The sequence below is a fragment of the Cololabis saira genome, chromosome 18 (assembly GCF_033807715.1).
Source record: "Cololabis saira isolate AMF1-May2022 chromosome 18, fColSai1.1, whole genome shotgun sequence".
Classification (NCBI taxonomy): domain Eukaryota; kingdom Metazoa; phylum Chordata; class Actinopteri; order Beloniformes; family Belonidae; genus Cololabis; species Cololabis saira.
Window position 1 is genome coordinate 13,587,459 of NC_084604.1, and position 19,974 is coordinate 13,607,432.

At 41.0% G+C, this 19,974-nt stretch overlaps 1 protein-coding gene across 2 annotated transcripts in view; it reads left to right on the forward strand.

Moving 5' to 3' along the window:
• Positions 1-19,974, forward strand: part of fam184ab (family with sequence similarity 184 member Ab) — a 207,478-nt gene that overhangs the window by 124,396 nt on the left and 63,108 nt on the right. For both annotated transcript variants that reach the window (XM_061746559.1, XM_061746560.1), the window contains exons 10-12: positions 11,174-11,296; positions 12,357-12,518; positions 12,898-13,019. In XM_061746559.1, coding sequence (XP_061602543.1) covers positions 11,174-11,296; positions 12,357-12,518; positions 12,898-13,019 — 407 coding nt within the window. The remainder of the gene's footprint in view (positions 1-11,173; positions 11,297-12,356; positions 12,519-12,897; positions 13,020-19,974) is intronic.

Consider the following 19,974-nt stretch of genomic DNA (forward strand, 5'->3'; position numbering starts at 1 on the left):
TGGTCACGAACAGAGGGAACGCAACTAATCTGGTCTCTGCTGTCGCAACCACCTAAACCGCTGTCCCACTGGGCCCCCTACAGCTGCGCCCAAACCACACAAACGCAAATTCAGCAAAGTGACTACAGGTTTAAATGTAAAAGGTTAAGTATTTTCCTAAAGATCAATCACCTGAGCAAAACAGTCAAAACAGTTGCCAGTCTTCCCAGAAGTGGACATCCCAGAACCCCAAGGTCCGACAGTGCAACGCTAAGACAAGCTGTGAAAACAAAGAAAGAAATGTACCTTATTTCAGTTCACCTTCATTTGTAGAACACCAGCTCACAACAAAAGTTATGTCAAGGCACTTTACACCAGAAGACAAGTCCAAAACAATTTGACCAAAGACCAGTGGTATTCCAGTGCAATCTGATTTATTGTATCTCTGTTAATCAAATTCAGTCTAATAGATTCCAGAGGATGCCCAGCTAAGGGACACCACAGAATGCATCACATCTTAATCTCAGTGCAATTCCATCACCCCCTGTATGCAGGGGTCGACAGAGAGGAGGGAGAAAGTGGTACGGCTAAAAAATCTCCAGCAGCCCCAGATTCAAGGACTTGTTTGGGGTCTGAGTGACAGGAAAACTTCAACATTTATTCCTCTCGCTGCAGCATGAAGCCCATCCAGACTAATGTCTTATCAAAAGGGAATTCCAGTAGTCCCAACTTGAAGTAACAAATGTATGGACTAGTTTTTCTGCATCGCTCTAAGATATATAATCTTCTTTACTTTTGCAATAGTCTGTTACCAAGGTGAAAGAATGCAGCTCTACATACTTGACCAAATCCCGGTCAAAAATAATTCCAGGATTCCCCACAGTGGTACTAGATGCAAAAGTAATGCCATTCAGAGTTAATAAATAAGTAGACGGTCTATTTTCAAAGCTCTAAGGCCCAAAGACAACGACCTCGGTCTTTTCTGAGTTATCTAAACACAAGACCTATTTTGATTCAGGTAAACTATTTTGAGGAAACCTTAAAAAGTGAAACTGTACTTTTTCACAGAATGTAGGAATTTCAATATTTTATTGTGTGCCATTATAAAGTGCAGTGTAAACCAAGTTCATATTCATAGTAGTTTTACTAACATAAAGCAAGGGTATTAGCCAGATTTCAACACATACAAGACTCTCAGATAAACTCTGGTTTGGCTGTTGAACGTTGGCATCTTCAATAATGCTCAGAGGCATTACCATCATTCTCTCTGAGGTTTTATCCATATTCATATTAACTTGACTGAATGATCACAAGAAGCAAAAGAACGAAGTATCAAATTGATGCATGGGCAGTAACAACATTTTGGGGTTATCTACTTTTCTATTATTTTTTTTAATCTGTGCTTTAAAAAATGGAATGAAGATCCATCATGGAAAAGCTTTTACCATTACTACACTCAGTGGCTGCTGGAGAGAAATGAATGTTGGGATATTTAGAAGCAGAGTCAGCAACAAGTTAAAGTGAAGTAGGTATTCAAAGGCTGTATGTTTATTTACTTTTTTCAAATAGGCCTACACCATTTGAGAAAGCAGGAGCAAAACAAAAGGTGACTCCCAAGCAGGAACCAGTCACTGCACCAGCCACTGCTTTCCTATACGGAGTAAAAGTGAGTTACAGGCTCGCTTTTTAATCTGGGTTGGTATAAGTTAGTGTATAACGGTCCAACATAAAAACAGGATCATTCACAGATATAACGGATGACAGGAGCCGGGTTTGCTGCAGAAAGTCTGAATTTAGCTTAGGTTCCCTATCGAGTAAAATATATCAACGGAGGCTATAGGAGTGACTAAGAAGCTGGCAAGGTAGGAAATGTAGCCTACTGATGTGGGTGCACATTTAAATGTATCATCTATAAATGTCATCTGGGACACCACTGCAATTTTATAATCTGCTTGACAGTGCACCCTGGAAGAGCTTCTGTCAGTGTTGTGTTACAACAGACATCCAACGAGGACAAATAAAAATAAATTCTCAATGGAAATGAAACCTGGAGACTTGACAGCTAATGGGAGCCACATGTGGAGACTTCATGCAGACTGGCTGATGAGTCACACAGGTGATAAGCGTGAGCGTCAGGTGCTATTTTAGGGAGATGCCAAAACTGCTACTCCTCCGATTCACCCATGAATGCGCACAGATGATGGTGCGTGTCGTTGTGCAGGAGGTGATAAGAAACAAATTAGATGAAAACAGGGCTGACAGATGAAGTAGCACCAAATGTCCTGGAAGAAGAAAGCGTCTTTTTTTTTTCTCCCGTTGCAGAACATTTTGACTTTACATACTTTTGATTTGTCACTTCCGGCTTTCATACAAATGCAGGACTTAATCTTTAAAGGCTTGGCATTTGAAAGGGTGCTGGACCAATACGATATTTAAATTTAAAGTCCTGCTTGAACACAGATGACATTTACCTCACATTTAACCGCAAGTGGAGACTATAAAATAAGTAATGAAAATTATGACAAAATTACTGATGAAAGAGATGGATGTTAGCTGAGCAATGTGACGCCAACCAACCAGTGTGTGTGTTTCTAAAAGCTGTGGCATTAATCATTTACTGCTACTTACTTAGTACAGAGTGTGGCATCCTAACAGGCCTGAAGCTCACACATAACAGTATACAGCCATTTCTTAGATGGTGCTTTTCCGCTGCTTGCCTACTGCATAATCTAGTGTGTGTGTGTGTGTGTGTGTGTGTGTGTGTGTGTGTGTGTGTGTGTGTGTGTATATGTATATATACATATATATACTCCATTACCTTTTATAACTCTTGAGAAGAACAGAGTTACTTTTGGAAATCATTTTTCACACTTTCTCTTCATGGGAGACAATTTTAGCAAAATAGGTTATCAGTAAGTGTGATTTTTTTTTTAAAACTCAAAAAGTATAAACATATAAAATCTTGAATATTTCAGGCATTTTTTTTCCAAGTTCAGCCAACAGATCTGGTCACCAAAGCAGACACTGAGAAGGTAGATCGCTTGAAGGAGTTTTACTGACATTTTTTTGAGCACTTCAGACTAAGACTATCCAGCCATTTAGTAACTTTGGATGGCATTCCTGTGGTATGGGGTGCTACTGTGAGAAAGAATTTGTTCTGTAAATCACTCAAAATATTGCAAACATAAGGACAGAGTTGAGCCAAAATTCTGCAGGAAGAGTTCTGATGAGGATTGACAAGAAAGCTTTTCCTGTTCAATTCAGAATAGACTTTAAAATCCTTATCATCACATAAAATCACTTTCATTTGACTTTAGTTCAATTCAGTACTGTTCAATTCAGTAACACTTCATTAATCCACCTACGGAGAGCTATGGGTGGAGGGAAGGTGGGGTGGTCTGTTCAGCCTGGGTACGGGGGGTGTTGCTTTCAGATATTCTTCATCTTCCTGTGACCTCCTCATAGTCCTTTTGTCCACAGTTAAACTCTGAACAGTGGTTATGTAAATGGTGTAAAGAGAAACATTGGAAGAGTAGAAGAGAGAGAGAGAGAGAGTGAGAGAGAGAGAACCACAAACGCACTGGGGTGTTGTATCTGTAACCTAGCAACAACTGATCTGCTGATGTCACATGCAGCGCCTGCACCAGCCTTTGCCGGAATGTGCACTGCTACTAGAATAAAGCTGGCCAACTCTCTCAGAAGAAAGCATGAATGAAAACTTACAGATGCCAGTTGAAAATTGAGGCTGCATGTTCTGCAACAGCATAGCCTGGATTGCACCATCTGTTGCTGACAAGCACTGCAATTCCATCGTACTTTTTCTGCTCCTCTTCATATCTCTGTCTGCTGTTAACGGCCCAGCTCCCTCTCGTCTTCAGGGACATAAAGTTCTGTATCATCTCAACAGAGCACTTCACTCTCAGACTCCAAGTTTACTTTCGGTCTCTAGAGTTTCCAAAAGTAGAATGGGAGACAGAACCTTTAGTTATCAGGCTCTGTCTATTGAACTGTATTTAACTTTGTAAAACGCTGAATAGCTTCTGCGAACGTGCCTTGAGGGGGTTTTGTTACGGATTGACACCACACATGTACAATGAGTTGAACTGGATCCTATTGATGGCTGGAGTAAAGATTGGGGCACAGTGATGAACTGGTGTGCACAGAGAAAGAAAAAACAACAATGGACAGCCACTTATGAAGAGAGTTTGAAACAAAAAAGAGAGAGAGGCCTCATAGCTTGCTGCAAACATTACATACAGCATGGTACGGAGCATCCATAAATGATGAATGATCAATCAAGGAGAAGGGTAAGCAGCAGTCACCAAATCCTGGTTCAGTTCAATTCAGTTCAACCATACTTTAATATGTGAAGAGAAATGTAATGTTGGAGGAACTTTCGTTATCCAAGTTTCTTCAAAGAGAATAGATGGTTATTGCTGTGGGCAGAAGGGATCCAGAAATGTCCCTAGAACAGATCCAGCCATCTTTATCAAGAGGGCACCAGCATCTCCTGATATGGTTGGCACAATGAGGGAGCAGCACCAAGACGATCATGACGTAGGTGGAGGATGAGGCCGTTGAGGTTTATCTTGTGACCCAGGGCTCTTCAAGTCCAGCCCTTGAAGGCTGCTGTCCTGCACGTTTTAGATACCTCCCTGCTTCAGCTCACCCTGATGCAAATGTCATTAACGGACTGTCAGTGGTTGACATTTCCCCCAGTTTGTGTTTCTGTTTTGCCCCACCTGTCTTCCATCTGCCCTGATTGTTCACACCTGTGTCTCGTTACCCCCTTGTGTATATCTGGTCTTGTCTTTCCCTTGCTCCTTGTGGTTCCGTACTGTGCTTTCCTCCATGTGTCCTGCCAAGTTTTTGCTCTAGTTTTTTATCCCTGTTTCCGTGTGACCTTTTGATCCTGCCATGCAGCGCTTTTGGTTTTTGGTTTTTGTAAATAAACACTTTTTTGTTACATGCAGGACAATCAGCCCTCGCGGTCACGAAGACCAGTTTCTTTATCCCCCTGGCCTCACCACTGCTTTGCAGCAGTGCAACTTGAGGAAATATACCTTTTTAAGACTTGAACATGAAGCTTTAGTTTCTGGGCTGCCTACCAGACCATTAAAACATAGCATTAAACCACTTAGTGTGTGTTGAAGATGCTACCCCGGTCAAGAGAAATGGGGGTCCTGTTTTCTACGTCACACCGGGACTTCATTATAATACCTGTTAACCATGTTGTTGCTTCACATCGGCATTAATGATGCTGGTCAAGGATCTTATCAGCGCAGATTAAACTGAGCCATAAACAGTGAATGTAAGCAGATCATATTTTTCTGCATAGTTACACCTCCTTGGGGGTTACAGTCTCCCTCACTCAGTGTGTGTGTGTGTGTGTGTGTGTGTGTGTGTGTGTGTGTGTGTGTGTGTGTGTGTGTGTGTGTCTAGGGGGGGATTGCCTTAGATACTAAGATGCCAAGCATTCAAAACTGCAGAACTTTAGCTTTTAGCTCCAGTTGTTAGTTCACAGAATGCTTCAGTCTCTCAAGCCTAAAGAGATGTTGCAACACTAAAGCTGTGGCTTCTAGAGATGAGTGTGGATATAGTAACAAAACGCAAGAGTTAGGAAACTCCGTTTTGAGCTGAAGGAAAGTGGTTTTACCTTTAGATTATTCTGTTGCTGGGGTCTGATTGTGGGAAGACGGGCACTGAGGTGAAATGCTTCCTTAATCTGTTGAAGGCCTGCTCCTCCTCAGGTGTGCACACAAAGGGAATCTCAGAGGAGGTAAAGTTAGTGACAGACACCAGGATCCCCATCAGCTGTTATTCTATAGAATCGATTGGCCATTTCTCTGCCACTGATCTGTTTTAGTTCTCACCTGCCCATCTTCAAAGAAACAAGAAGGGGATGGATATTGCTTTGAATTCACACTTTGGTTCATATTTTAAAAATGCTCTTTACATCCGCGGTAGAAAAGGTGATACAATAAACCTTGAGGATACCACTGACCAGAGTCTAAAAGACTACTGGGCCATCTGTGAGATCAAAAGGTATTACTAGATACTTAAGATGTCCACGCGGTGTCCTGAAGGCCATTTTCCTCTTGTTTCCACTTATTTATGATTTGAATGGTTCCATCAGAAACATGTAGCAGTACTTAAACAAGATACAGTGTCTAGGTGTTCTTAAAAAGAAATGTCTGCCCTGAGAGGACAGGATGATGGCTCAACTCTGTGAGTTGTCAGAGACTCACTTTGGTGTTTCGCAGAGATTGACTCTGTGGTTTTGATAGATTTTATACTCGGCTCCAGGGTAAAGGGACCTTAATGCTTTGTTACTGTATATAATCTCTCTCAAAGGTTAATGATACATCACTTTAGTGCAGTTAAAACATATATTGCCATTGATTTATGTGTGTGTGTGTGTGTTGGAAAGTTATGGAAATGACACCATGCAAAGAGCTATTGATTTGCGAAACACTCTATGGACTTTATGATTATACTTTGAAACCTCAAGAAAGAAAATCAACCATCTTCCCTCATCTTTGTATCCATTATAGTTAAACTCTAGAAAATGTCAGTAACTGCAAGATGCAATAATGACTCAACAATCCTTTGGAGTGCACGTTATTGACCCAAATGATACATTGGACTTATTGGAAAAACAGAAAACATATTTCACAACATAAAGCTGCTTTTAAAATGCTAAACCAGAAGTAAAACATTAACAGCCCCATGAGTTGTTGCACCACAGACTCAACAGGCATTTACAGTCCAGTGGCCTGTTCCTGCAGCCTTCAATGTCAGCTGAAGGTGCACATTTAACCACGGTGAAGTGAGGAGGGGACATTTGTGGACATTATTAAATGTTACCAGGTCACATTCAGTCTGCAATATAAAATATCAGAGAAGTACACGTTAAACATTAGCAGCCTTATTCATGATCATGTGACAGACGTCTTGGGAAAGAAGAACAATGCGTCAACCTCCAGTAAATCAACAGCACTGTACAGCCGCAGGTTGTTCCAGGAACTGCTATTTACCTGCTTTTACTGTTCAGAACGACTGTGGCGATGGACAAAAAAGTAAGCTTTGGAGGAGTCAGGCCTTCATTTCCACTTCTGAGGTTCAGTCCAGTGTGCACTATATCAAGATAACAGTTACTCTGGAAGCTGGAATCAGAGATGTTACTTATAATCCAGTAGCCTCTCGCCCTGCATTTGTCACTTCCTCCTCTCAGTTTTTACAAGCGAAGACATGGACAATTATTGGATGAAATAAAATGCATTTGCTAATCTATAATTTCTTCACATTTACATACACAATCAAGAGATTAACTGGAGTAAAAAAGTTATCACAGTTATCAAATAACAATAGTTAGCATTCTAGGTTTGAGTCCTGGCTTTCTTGGAGTTTGCAAGTTCTCCCAATTAGAAAGGAAAAAAATGTGATTTATTTTTGGAATTGTCTGTATGCATATGTGTGAGTTTCTCTCTGTTGTGGCCCGTGATGGTCTGGCCACCTCACCATTGGTCCCGGTCCTATTGAGAACCATCTGCCTTGAGATCTTTGTTATGACAGGACATGTACTAAACTTATATGAACTAACACTTGACTGACGGCTGGAGCTGCAGTTCAAAGGCTTTGCTTTGCTCAGTATGATTGATTATGTTGTTTCTAGCAGCAAGAACAGAACCAGTTTTCTGTCAGTTGAGATAAATGTTGTAATCCAAGCAACAGGCAGTTCAGTCAGTCATGCGTGATAAGTGTGCGTGCCTCTTGCAAAGCCAGACCAGGAAAATGTCCGTAGTTTCCTCGGCTTCCTTGTTTTAATTCCTATACTGCTGATCTAAAGTATGAAATCGTAAACAGCAAGGGGGTGTGCTATTTGCTCAACTACAGTAATAGTACAGGACATCCTGACATCACATTTTCAAATACAGGATAACGGTTGTTTACAAGAACATCTCCAACAAAACCCCTTGAGCCCGGCATGTCTTCGCCTGTGCCTGATATCAAGACGGTAACAAATACCCAAATTCAAGTGTCAGAATGACTTTCTGTCTGATACGAGACATTGAAATTGTCCTGCAGGATTACAAACAGGACCTGGGACCAGTTTAATGAGCCTGAGGTTGCTGTTCCAAACCGCAGCCCACCACTAATTTGACTGCTGCAGAGGCGTACAGTTCCACTAGTCTGAAATAGCCTTGTGATGATGCCTAATTTCCACAGAGTCCTTATTCCAGTCACACACTGCCATGTGATGGTGAATGATCAAGTATTCTCTTGCATCAAAGCTGCATAATGAGACCTGATAAGAGCTGACAGCTACATTAATAGAAGACCGTTGTGCATTTCTATGGCTATTCGATATGCATCCCATATGAAGGATTCCTCTCTGCTTGCCCTGTGCGATTTGTACGGCTCCACATCCCCTCCCACTGTGTTGTGAACTGCACATTTTGTTCATTCCTGTTCATGATTGTGATCTCAGTGTTGATGCAGAAATTGAAAAAGTGAAATGGAGCATTAAAATGAGGGCCAATAGCAGCATCCATTTGCTTCTCATTCAGTTTTATATCTTTTTTACGATATACTGAACCTGACAGATAAGAAGAGATGCGTCTCTCTCCCTCTTTTGTTCATCACCTGATTCAATTGTCTTATCGGAGTCTAATCTGGTTATTTTTTTTCTTTCATCACTTTCGGTTATAATGAGAGTTGTCTGTGAGAAGGCTGTGTTTTGAATTTAAATGACTCAGTCTGCTTTACTTTGGATTCTCTCTCCCCTTCTTTAAAGCGAACTGCAAGGCCCCACAGAAATCTTTATGTGTATTATATTTTTTTCTCCATCTGCTCTAATTCAGCATTCAGGAATGGCCAGTTATGTCCTTGATGCCGTCAGTCTGATAGGAGTAAAGTTTATGTTCATGCAAATATGTCTCTCCCTCACATTATAAAATATGATGCACTTGTTTGCAGTTCATCTAAGTTGCACTTAGAATATTAATCAGTGTGTCTTTTAGAGACCCGTCTCCTATTTCCATTGCAAATGCTGGTTACTTGAGTAAAAATAATAAACATGTCTCTCCAAACCATGAATGCAAGATAATGTATCTTGAAGTTTCTAAACCTTTTTTTAAATTGCTTCACTTGCTGTTTGGTTCAGATTTGGAAACAAAACAAATGTGTGAGGTTATGATCATCTTTAGGCATTTATCATAGGTTGTTTGGGTTTGGAAAAGATCAGGGGTTTAGCTTTAGATTGGCCTTCCACATCCATGGATACAAAACGTAATTATGTCCCGATTCTTTGGCTTCATAAAATTGTAATATTATATATTTTTGTGCTTTGTGCAGTAGTTTAAATACATTTCCTGCACTCATTCATATGCGTCGGCAGGCTTTCCAGACTTATTGCTTTCAGTAACAATCCCACAATTACAACCCAGCTGCACCAGCTCCATGGAGCACGTTGCCATATCTCAGCTCCATATTTCTGCTCTGACAGTCTCATCAGAGATAGCCATCTGGCAGCTTGTTTACACCAACAAAAAAAAGCGAGAAAAGTTAGCAACTAGTTTTTGAACATGGCAACTGTAAGCCAAATATTTTCCTCAGCAGTTGCTGGAGACCAAAACAGTGCTGATTATCTATATCACATCTGGCCATATTGCACCATGCCCAGATGTGTAAAGGAACAACCTTTTTTCATTAATTTGCCATTTTATTCAATGATAAATACATTTTTGTGTCATGGTTCAATTTACTATACCATACAATTTACTATAATTACTATTTATAGATAAAAGGCATTTAAAAAATGTATTCTCCATCTAATTTTTTTCTGAAACCCATTCCACCATACATTATGATCCAAGTCCAAGCAGTAGTCTTAAAAAGAGACTTTTCCTGGAGTATGTGTGTGAAAGCAGCTCCAGACAGACCCTGGAGGGACCATGCTGCAGTTTAGGGGTTTCATTTTTCAAGTTCCGGCTTATTTCATCGCATCTGACAGTTCTTTACAGATTTTGAACATGTTTGGAGGGTTCAAGTATCTTGGTGTTTGTGCAGCATGTTTAAGTGGCTTTTGGCTGAATTTCATAGTTAATCGTGCTGTTATTTCCACATTAATTTGAGATCAACAATCAATACCTGGATTAAACTGGCTGTCTGAATGGGTCTTATGGGTTTTCACATGGCCGATCTGCAGCGTTTATCTTCCAGTGGTTTTAGTGAAGTTATCATCAGGAAGTCAAAAAGAAGCACTGCGTTATCCTTAAGCGTGACGCGTGAATGCTCCGTCTTTAAATCAGATCAACTTTTGTTATGTGTATGTCACAATTTTTAGTACTACAGTATATTTCCATCATAAAATCCAGCCCCTGTGTAATGAATAACCCCAGACGTGTTCAACTGACGTTACAGCAGTTTCCTTCACCTCTGAGTGTCCTTGGGAAGTTGCCATTATTGCACAGTACGATAGAAATCTTTACCCATTCATCAGAAAATATGATAAGGTTTATTATGGTGACAATTCAAAAGCTATTTCTCTCTTCACTGCCAAGGACAGTTACATTCTTCATGCATTTTGGACGTTTATGCAGATGAATGTGGTAAATGTAATGTCACGCATACCTCTGGTTCTTTTTAAATGCTTCGCTTCTCAATGAGGCATCAAGGCCTCAGCCTTCACTGACAGATCCCTTCTCAGTAAAGTGCTGAAATGGAAGGTGAAATTTCAGTTTTAATTTTTTTATGACCAAACATTTTTAAAGCAGATAATATGCCAACCTTCAGCTGAACGGGTTCATGTTCAGTATCATCATGCTTTAATACAATAGCACAATAATAAGTCAGTACGCTTCAAAAAGTTAGATTTTTAAATTATTGTTTCTGAGATTTTGCCATTTTTGACACTTGAGCTTTTAGCACACTTTTTTAATATTCAAGAGCAACTTCAGCCTATATCACCTAAGGTGAGGGTCTTTTAAATGAATAAAACATATACAACCTGGAGTTTTATGCCTAAGTTACTGATTCAGAAAGAGGTCTTAGCCCACTTGACAATCAGTACGTTTACATGCAGCAAAGAGATGGGATTTCTGATCGTATCACATAAGGACATGCAGAAGACCAAATCACTTGTCTGAGTATGAACTCTTGTTTGAGCAGATCTGGATTTCTCTCTGCGCAGGAGTTGGAACAGCAGTTTGAGCGGGAGCGCCAATCGCTAGAAGAACAGAAGACGCTTCTGAAGCAACAGCTGGATGAGCTGAGGGAGGAGCTGACGTCCACGCTCAACGCAGCCAACGAGGAGGTAACACCTCAGATCAGGGATGGATGGATGGATGGATGGATGGATGGATGGATGGATGGATGGATGGATGGATGGATGGATGGATGGATGGATGGATGGATGGATGGATGGATGGATGGATGGATGGATGGATGGATGGATGGATGGATGGATGGATGGATGGATGGATGGATGGATGGATGGATGATATAGCTCAACACTGATACCAAGGCTTGCAGCTATTAAATAAACATAACTGTCTTTGAGCTTACTTTTACATAATGGATCACTGTTATCCCTTTAAAGCCTCAGCTCATAGTCTCTCATTATCTTTTAACTTGACACTAACCGAACCTGAACAAATCAGTTCAAGAGTACCTTGCAAGTACATAAAAACGGTTGTACTGTGAAGGTTAAAGCTGAAATGAAAAGAATAAAGATAAGAGTTTGGTCTGAATCATCATGAAAAGGTTTAACAGAAATATTACTTATACACATATCCACATACATATATACATGCAGAGTTATGTACATGCATATATATATATATATATATATATATATATATATATATATATATATATATCTATATATATATATATAGATATATATATATATAGATATATATATATATATATAGATATATAGATATAGATATATAGATATATATTTATTTTTTTTTTTTCTTGAAAATAAGGTTTTTTGATACAGTCCAATCTTTGGTCAAGTCCCACTGGTCGTGAGAAAAACATAGGTTTTACTTCACTGAAAACAAGTTTCTTGTACTCTAACCCAATCACCACTCCATGCACACATTATTAGTAGAACTATGCTTCAAACGTTGAAATAAATAAATAAATATCAGAAGTTCTGCAGAACTATGTTGCCACATCAGCAAAAGGTACATACCCCTTGCTTGTGTAAAAACAAGAAATGAAAGGAGTTATTAAATGAATTTTTGATAGAAATTCCACCTCACTGAGCATCAAATTGTGATGCAGTTTCAAGGTTGCCTGCCACGCTGAGATCCAGAGAAGAGCAGAGGAGCGGCGTCTGACTCCGTGTAACTGTGTGTGAGCAGGTGTCTCGGCTGCAGCAGGAGGTGCAGCAGGGGGAGCAGGACTTCACAGCAGCTGAGGGGCAGATCTCCACGCTGAAGGAGGCCCAGGACAAGCTGCTGGAGGAGCTGGATGCTACCAGGGCCCGGCTCAGAGAGACCAGCAACCTGCTGACTGCTCTGCAGGTCACCAGCATGCAAAACACATTCCTTCACTTTTACATCTGTTCGTAACCACAACAACAACCCACTTTTCCTTAAAACCATAACTAATTCTTCATATATTAACTCCTAAGAGATTTATTGGGCAAGTATGCAGTCTTGAGAATGTTTTCTTAAACTACAGTTTTCCTCCAACTCATTAAAATCCCAGGAATGTTCAGCTTCAATGTCATTATTGATTTTTGGCGGACTCTGCCAATGGCTGAGGTTCTGTATTTGCTATTAGCGAGGTTATTCCCAGACTGTCTTTTTAAAAGTCCTCTGACTAAAAGAACAACTGCATGAACCAACATTTACATTTTTGTGGCACTCTGAAAGATCAGCATGTTTTTCTGCCTCTCAGGGAGAACTGGAAACCCAAAAGCGTCAACATGATGCCAAACTCATTACTACCAAAGAAGAAGAGAAGCTCAAGATGGACAAGATGGCTCTGGAGCTGGAGCTCAAATGGACCGAAACTCTCAGGTCAGTGTGTGCACGTGTGTTTCCAATGTGAGGACTTTAAATAGGAGGCCCCTAACTACGCCTTTTCTTTCAACAAGCACCAAGCAAATGAAGTATGGATGAAAAGCAAAAGCTTTCTTCTGTTTCCCACACTGCCAGAGTACACGCACGCACACACGGGTCACCTGGTTCCCAGTACCGACCCCAACACAACATTAGCCCTGCTGGATTCTACAGCTCCTCACCTGGATCCAGTGTTAAAGCTCCCAGCTCAGTCTCTTAACGTTCTTAGACCTTTGAGGGGAGATTTGTCAAAGAAACCCAAAGAACCAAACTGTCTTTTTAAGGTGTAAACAGATGGACTTTTCACACTCAAAACTCCAAAGACACTTAATAATCATTGTGTGTGTTTTTTCGGTATTAAACATGTGAAACATGTGTGTTTTTACATTCGAGGAGAAAGCCAGACGCCAGCCAACCTAGATAGACTTTATAATGACAATTTTTCCCCAACATTCTCTGTGCTAACCCCCTGTTGCGCAGATATGCTCTACTCCTCCTCATATCAGTGTTTTTGCAGTCAAATATACCGTTGCTTGCTGTGAAGAAAAACGAGTGCTACTGCAACCTAACGGTAATGACCCCTGTGGTCAGCGTCGTATCTGGAACAGTCCTGGCCGAGGGAACTTTAAATGGGTTGTTTCACAGCAGTCCGAGAGAGAAAATCAATCCATGAAAAGTTTCAGCAGTGCTCAGAAGAAGCCTGAGTGATGGAGAAGATATTACACTGAAGAGTAGCACAAGGCAGGTTTTACACGGAGCAGAACATGTTTGCACGCTCGGAGAGAGCGCTTGAATGTGAAGGTGCTTAGTACCCGGAGCTTGAATGTGAAGGTGCTCAGTACCCGGAGCTTGAATGTTCCCCAGCTCCGCTTGTTTTTCTAATCAAGCTTAATCACATCAGTTTACTTCCAACATGTATTAACGTGGAACTTGTTCACTGTACATTGTGATGGCAGGGGAAGGATTCGACAAGATTAGTTCTTGGATGTATTTGAAACTATATATTTTTAATTTTTTTGTCTTTTCCTTCTGTTTGAAACATCATCCAAACAAACCTTTGACAAATAGCACCAAACTGAAGATGGGAAACTTTGGAGCCAATCGATTGTTGATGGAGCGATGACGGTCAGACACTGTTATCGACTTCTAATATTGAAATATTTTTAGATAGATTTTTTATTTTATTTCACCTATTAAAAGTTAGGCGACATTCTTTTGGACTACTCCTGATATCACTGCAAGCCTTTGAGGTTGTTGGTGCATTATTTCCAGCTTCAGCCTGAAGCCACACATATTTTTATGCCGGCAGTTTATTCTCTGTTTGCCCACTTCGTTTACTTCAATCCTTTGGTCTCCGCTGCACTTGTCAAACTTCATTCTCGTTACCGACAGACTTGTAGGAGATAAAATCAAGTCCTAAACTGGGTGGCAACTCTTCAAAATTAGCACATTGATCGCTTAAATCTCACAGAACATGTTTAATACAATTTGGTGTTCGATAAATGTGTTACATGGGTACTTTGCTCAGTAAGAAGCATCATACTTGCTAAATCTGTATTTTCTCCTTTAATATGAAAAAAACACGATAATAGAGGGTCAAAAGGTGCAAAATCTCAAATCCAATTTAATAGAATAGATGATATGGTAGGAAGCTGTTTTTTTCAGGAATCTTGAATTTCTTCTTTCTTTTGCGAATCATCACAACCTAAATCTGTCAGCTTCCTTTTTCCAAGCAGTTTTTATCGTCCCCCAGCCCATTTCTTTTTCAACCCCAAGTACTTGCAATGCAAACTTCCTTCGAAGTGAAATCCATTTCACTAAATGTCAGCCAGTTGGCCATACTTTCACCATTATTATACTTAATATTTCTGCAGCACTTACAGGGTGGAAGCACTGCAAATAAAAAGTGGAAAAAGCAAATGAAAGGAAAAACTGCTGTAATGTGACATCAATGACAAAAATTGGCTGCGCGGCGGAGAGATAAGGGAGCGTTTTCAGTTGGCAGCGCTGACAAACTGACACAGGCCACTTCATTTGAAGATGTAAGAAATCTCATTCTCACCGACAGCCGAAAAAGCAGAAGTTAACATCCTGCAGACATAACAGATAATAAGGAATACAATAGAGAATATTTGTTCAGAGCTCTTGTTCGGATTTCACACTTCCCCTCTGTTCAGCAATTTCATCATCAGCTGGTATTCACCTTCCACCGTCTGTCCGCGGGTCTTTGTTCTCTTGAAAACATTCATCTATTCGCTGGTTGCTTCTGTATCTGCTGCCAGTGAATCGCCTGAATTAGGAAAGCTGGATTTAACGCCTGTTTCAAAAGCATTAGGTTTGTCTTCGATAGTTTAATCACAGGGACAGCTTTCAGGGTTACCAGATAAACGGAGGAGCTTCAACACAAATGGTTGCCCCATGATACAGTAGTTTGTTCTGGTTAACGTCATTGCAGTCATCGAGTGACTGCAATGACGACGCTACAAAAGAAATATCTATGAAAGGCTTCATCTTTGAGGAGCAGAAAAGGACAGCGGAGCTTACTTCTGTTATCACATGCATATGGGAATTATTTAAAATAATTCAAATCAATGTTCCTCAAAGAAAGACCACAGTGGATTTGTATATTCCTCCTTCTTCAGAGCATAATACTATTAAACTATGCAAGAAAAATAGAGGAATATTAGTGCGGAAAGTAGGGATGTTAACAATTAATCGATTTTCGATTAATTGCCGTTATGAAATTACCCGATTAAAATTAACGATTACAATTAATCTATTTATTTATTTTTTTTTTTCGTTTAATTTCACCAGCTGGTATTACGCCCGGACCACATTTAATGCGACACAACGCGCTGCGCCGCGCACATAAAGTTAGAAGAAAGAGACGGCGGATATGTTTGGTTTTAGTAATATCATGCTCAGGCAATGAGTCTGCAATGGCCCAGACGGGAGACACATGTAGCTCAGTGCTTAACTTTTATTTTTAATCCACTCTATATTCTTCTGGTTGTTCTCCGATATGCTCCCCTAAAGCCTGAATTATGGTTCCGCCTTAAATCGACGCAGAGCCGCCGCCGTAGCCTACGGCGTAGGCTCTGCGTTGTTGTAACGCAGTACCATAAATCAGCCTTCACCCGGTACATACATAGGTTTCTCTAAACATCTGTCCCCGCTACAGTTTTAACTAAAAGAAAATGTGCTCCAATACAGCAGGTCTCATAATTTTATTTTGAACACTGCAGAAACTCTAACTTAAAACGTAACTAGAACTTAAAATTTGCTCGACACAAATGACACTATTATGGCTGCTGCTACTAATAGCCTTGAAGTGCACTTTATATTATATTCCTTGTGGTACAAAAATGTATTTTTGTTACTTTTGTATCAAATAAATATTTGATTAAGGAATACATTAAAATGTCCTTTGTATTTTATATAAGCAAAAAAAATTATGTTTGTATCTCAGATGGGGGAAAAACGCTGCTTATCAACTAATCGATGATCGATCGATAAGGTTATCAACTGTCAATTAATGAAATAATCGATAATTTGCATCCCCTCAGAATGACACACGATCAAGAACCATCGTTCATCAGTAACTGGTATAACTATATGTATAACTATACACTGTACCTTTGCTGGTGTAGAGCTTATATATATTGTCACAATTTCACTATCTACAGCAAAAAAAGGGGAATAAAGGAAATTTAAAAAAGGAAGTTTAACAGAGACTTATGGTCTCTGGTGATTCTAGGTTTGTTGCTGCACATTTTAGGCCACTTGTGGAAAAATAATCTAATTTCATTTTGTATAGAACCTCCGCATTCGACATCTACCGTCTGTAATGCTCGGCTCTACAAACGGAAGCAGCAAACTGGAAACCCTGCGAACCATGACGAGTAGAAATGAGCTTCTTGCCGTTCTGTTGAATTGCCGTGGTCCGAGAAACAAACAGCTATGTGATTATTTAGTGTGTGGGTTGAAATGCCAGTCCTCTCAGAAAGTTAGCTCCTGCGAGGTCAAGCACTGACCTTTCCTCTGGGTATCACTGAATCTTCTGATGTTTGAAATGAATAACAGAGTTTGTTTGCGATTCTGGTTTGTGTCCGGTGATGATTTCACTTGAGAATGTGTGCAAACTCTGTGTCTCTGACAAGGATTTGACATTAACACAGTAAATAACAGGAGGGCAGCTAATATTTAATGACCCTCATGTACAGCTACAGTAATCCCATCAGAAGGCTTATGACGAGCTGCATTGGAGATCGATGTCTTTCATAGCTGCTTTCAGAACCGTCTCTAAATGCTGTGACCAAGGTATCCTTATGTGTGGATATTTCTGATGCCTACAGCTACATCATTTTACCAAAACATATTTGTATCTAGTACATAAGGTAAAAAAATAAAAGACAACACTCTGTAGACCGTGGCCACATCTCATCGTCATAGATAAAGGTGTGTGTGTGTGTGTGTATGTGTGTGTGTATATACATTATACATATACTAGAAACCTAGACTTACTGTAGTATGTTGATGAGCTGATGCTAATGATGCTAATGTCTGCAGTATGTAGTATTTTTTGAGATAATGATGAACAGGAGGGCAACGCAAGTCATTTTAATTTCTTCAATGACCGGGAAAGAAACGTTTTCTCCATGGAACATATTCCAGAACACCTTTAGGTTTTCAGAAGCTTCTCAAATGAGGTCTGAGGTCTGAAGGGATTGAATGAGCTTGAGTGCCTTGTATCTCCCAGCACCGGAACTGGAGTCCATCCAATTATCCCACATTTTTCTGGATATTTCTGCCATCTTTGACAGCTTTGCCGACCCATCATTCTTCCACTCCATTGCTTCTTTCATTCTCACTGTCTGCCTTCATCTGTCTTCCTGCCCAGCAGATGTTATAGAACACGGCTTATTAGGAAGACCAGAGCCCTTAGAAAGCCTCAGGTGTGTGCGTGGGTGGGTGGTTGGGAGACAGAGGGACAGAGAGACAGAGGGACAGAGGCAGGAAGGTGATGATGTCTGTGACGACATGAATAGTGACACGTGTCAAGCGTGCCACATTACGAACGTGACGGTCTGTTGTGAGACTGCATGGGGGTGTGTGTGTGCGTGTGCGTGTGTGTGTGCGTGTGCGTGTGCCTGTGCGTGTGTGTGTGCGTATAATCCGGCTTTCAGTCTGACACTTTCAAGCTCTGAGTGGCAAAAAATGTGTTTGCCTGGATACTCCATTTAACAGCTGCCATTTCCACTCCCACACAGCTATTACGTTGGCGACGTGTAGACACACAAGCACACATGCAGCTTTGCAAGTAGCTGTTAGGAAAGCTTTGAAAGGAGTGATGGTCACAAAGATGACGTCTAATGGCGGTGTAATGGTGAAGGAGCATTTATTGCTGTCAGGAAGGGAACATTGAGCTCTCTGACGCACCTTTACTTTTGCATCCAACTTCTGAATGAGTTTGGTTTGACTTAATGTTGTTGTGCCTGTGAGAGTCGGTGCATGCAGCATTTTGGAAAAGCTTGTTGATTCGTTTTTTTAAACAGATCAGACAGATCTTGATTTATGATTTTAAAGCATGCGTTGATTCAGTGGTTCCCAGTTCAGGTCTCTGCACAGTCCTTTTGATGTTGTGTTTTTTTGTCCTTTAGTTGCATGTTATTTTAAAGGGAGACAATATGAGAATGTTTCCAAAACACCCCATGTTTTGGCACCGCATTGCTGCTGTTGGGCTACAGCACTGTGGCTATGTACACACGTAGCCGGGTATTTTTAAAACTGAATATTTCCCCCCTCCGTTTATGAAATAATTTTTAACCACATTACATCGTTTTTTAAAAAAAAAACCTTCCACACATAACCGAAGATCTGCGTTTTTGACCACATTCATAAGCATTCCAAACCTGTAGATCATCTGTTCTTCCGGCCTCCGGGCCGCCTCCGCGGCGCAGCTTCCCCGGGAGCCGCGTCTCCTTCTCGGTAACGAGCCCGAGTCCCCCCCAGGTGTCCCGCCACGGAGCTGCCGCGTTAAATTGACGCAGCCCTACGCCGCAGGGTACGGCGTACGGTGCGCGTCGCCGCGTACCCTACGGCGTAGGCTCTGTGTCAGTGTAACGCAGTAAACAGTGGTCAAGAGCAGAGACCATTTATTTAATAAGTAGCTTGGAGAACAGATGTTGGATCCTCTGTAGTTCTGTAGTAAACAAAGGTTGCACGTCAGAGCAGATTTGTTGTTGTTTTGGAGCATAATGTGACGTTCGAAAACGCAAAACTGCGGTTGTCTCTGTCTACACGCATCTACATAAACGGAGTTTTCAAAAATCTTCACTGAGTTTTTTTAAACATTCGTTTATTTGCGTTTTCATGTGGATGACAGGTCCAAACGTAGGAAAATATCTTCGGTTTAGCAGATACCCGGCTACGTGTGGACGGGGCCTGTGTTGAACAGTAGACTTTCTTAACGTTGACCGCATGGTTTGAAACAAATGAACCTCCATAATGACTCAAAGCCCCAGCAGGCTTTGCATTTACAACCCTTCGGTGATGAGGAATACCAACCCCATTGGGCATAGACCCCAAACACAGGAGGGGCCGCTGCCGATTTATGGCAGCCCAGGCCCGAATATAAAGAGCAGGCTCCCCCATTTCTCGCTCTCTTCTCCCCTCAGCCCTGTTCACTCTCCCATGGAGTTCTCTGTGAGCTATGAAGAAGGCTTAAGAAGGTTTATGCTTAAGGTTCATACTAGCTATGAGCTGGCCTTCTCCATTATCATGCCTGAAGAAGTGTTTGGTTGCCTTGAAATGGCATCCACAGTCTGCAGCGCTGCACCGGGTGACCCGCGAACGTTCCGAACCCCAGATGAGCTGAACAAGGGACCCCTGCATGCCTCAACGTGAACGCCTT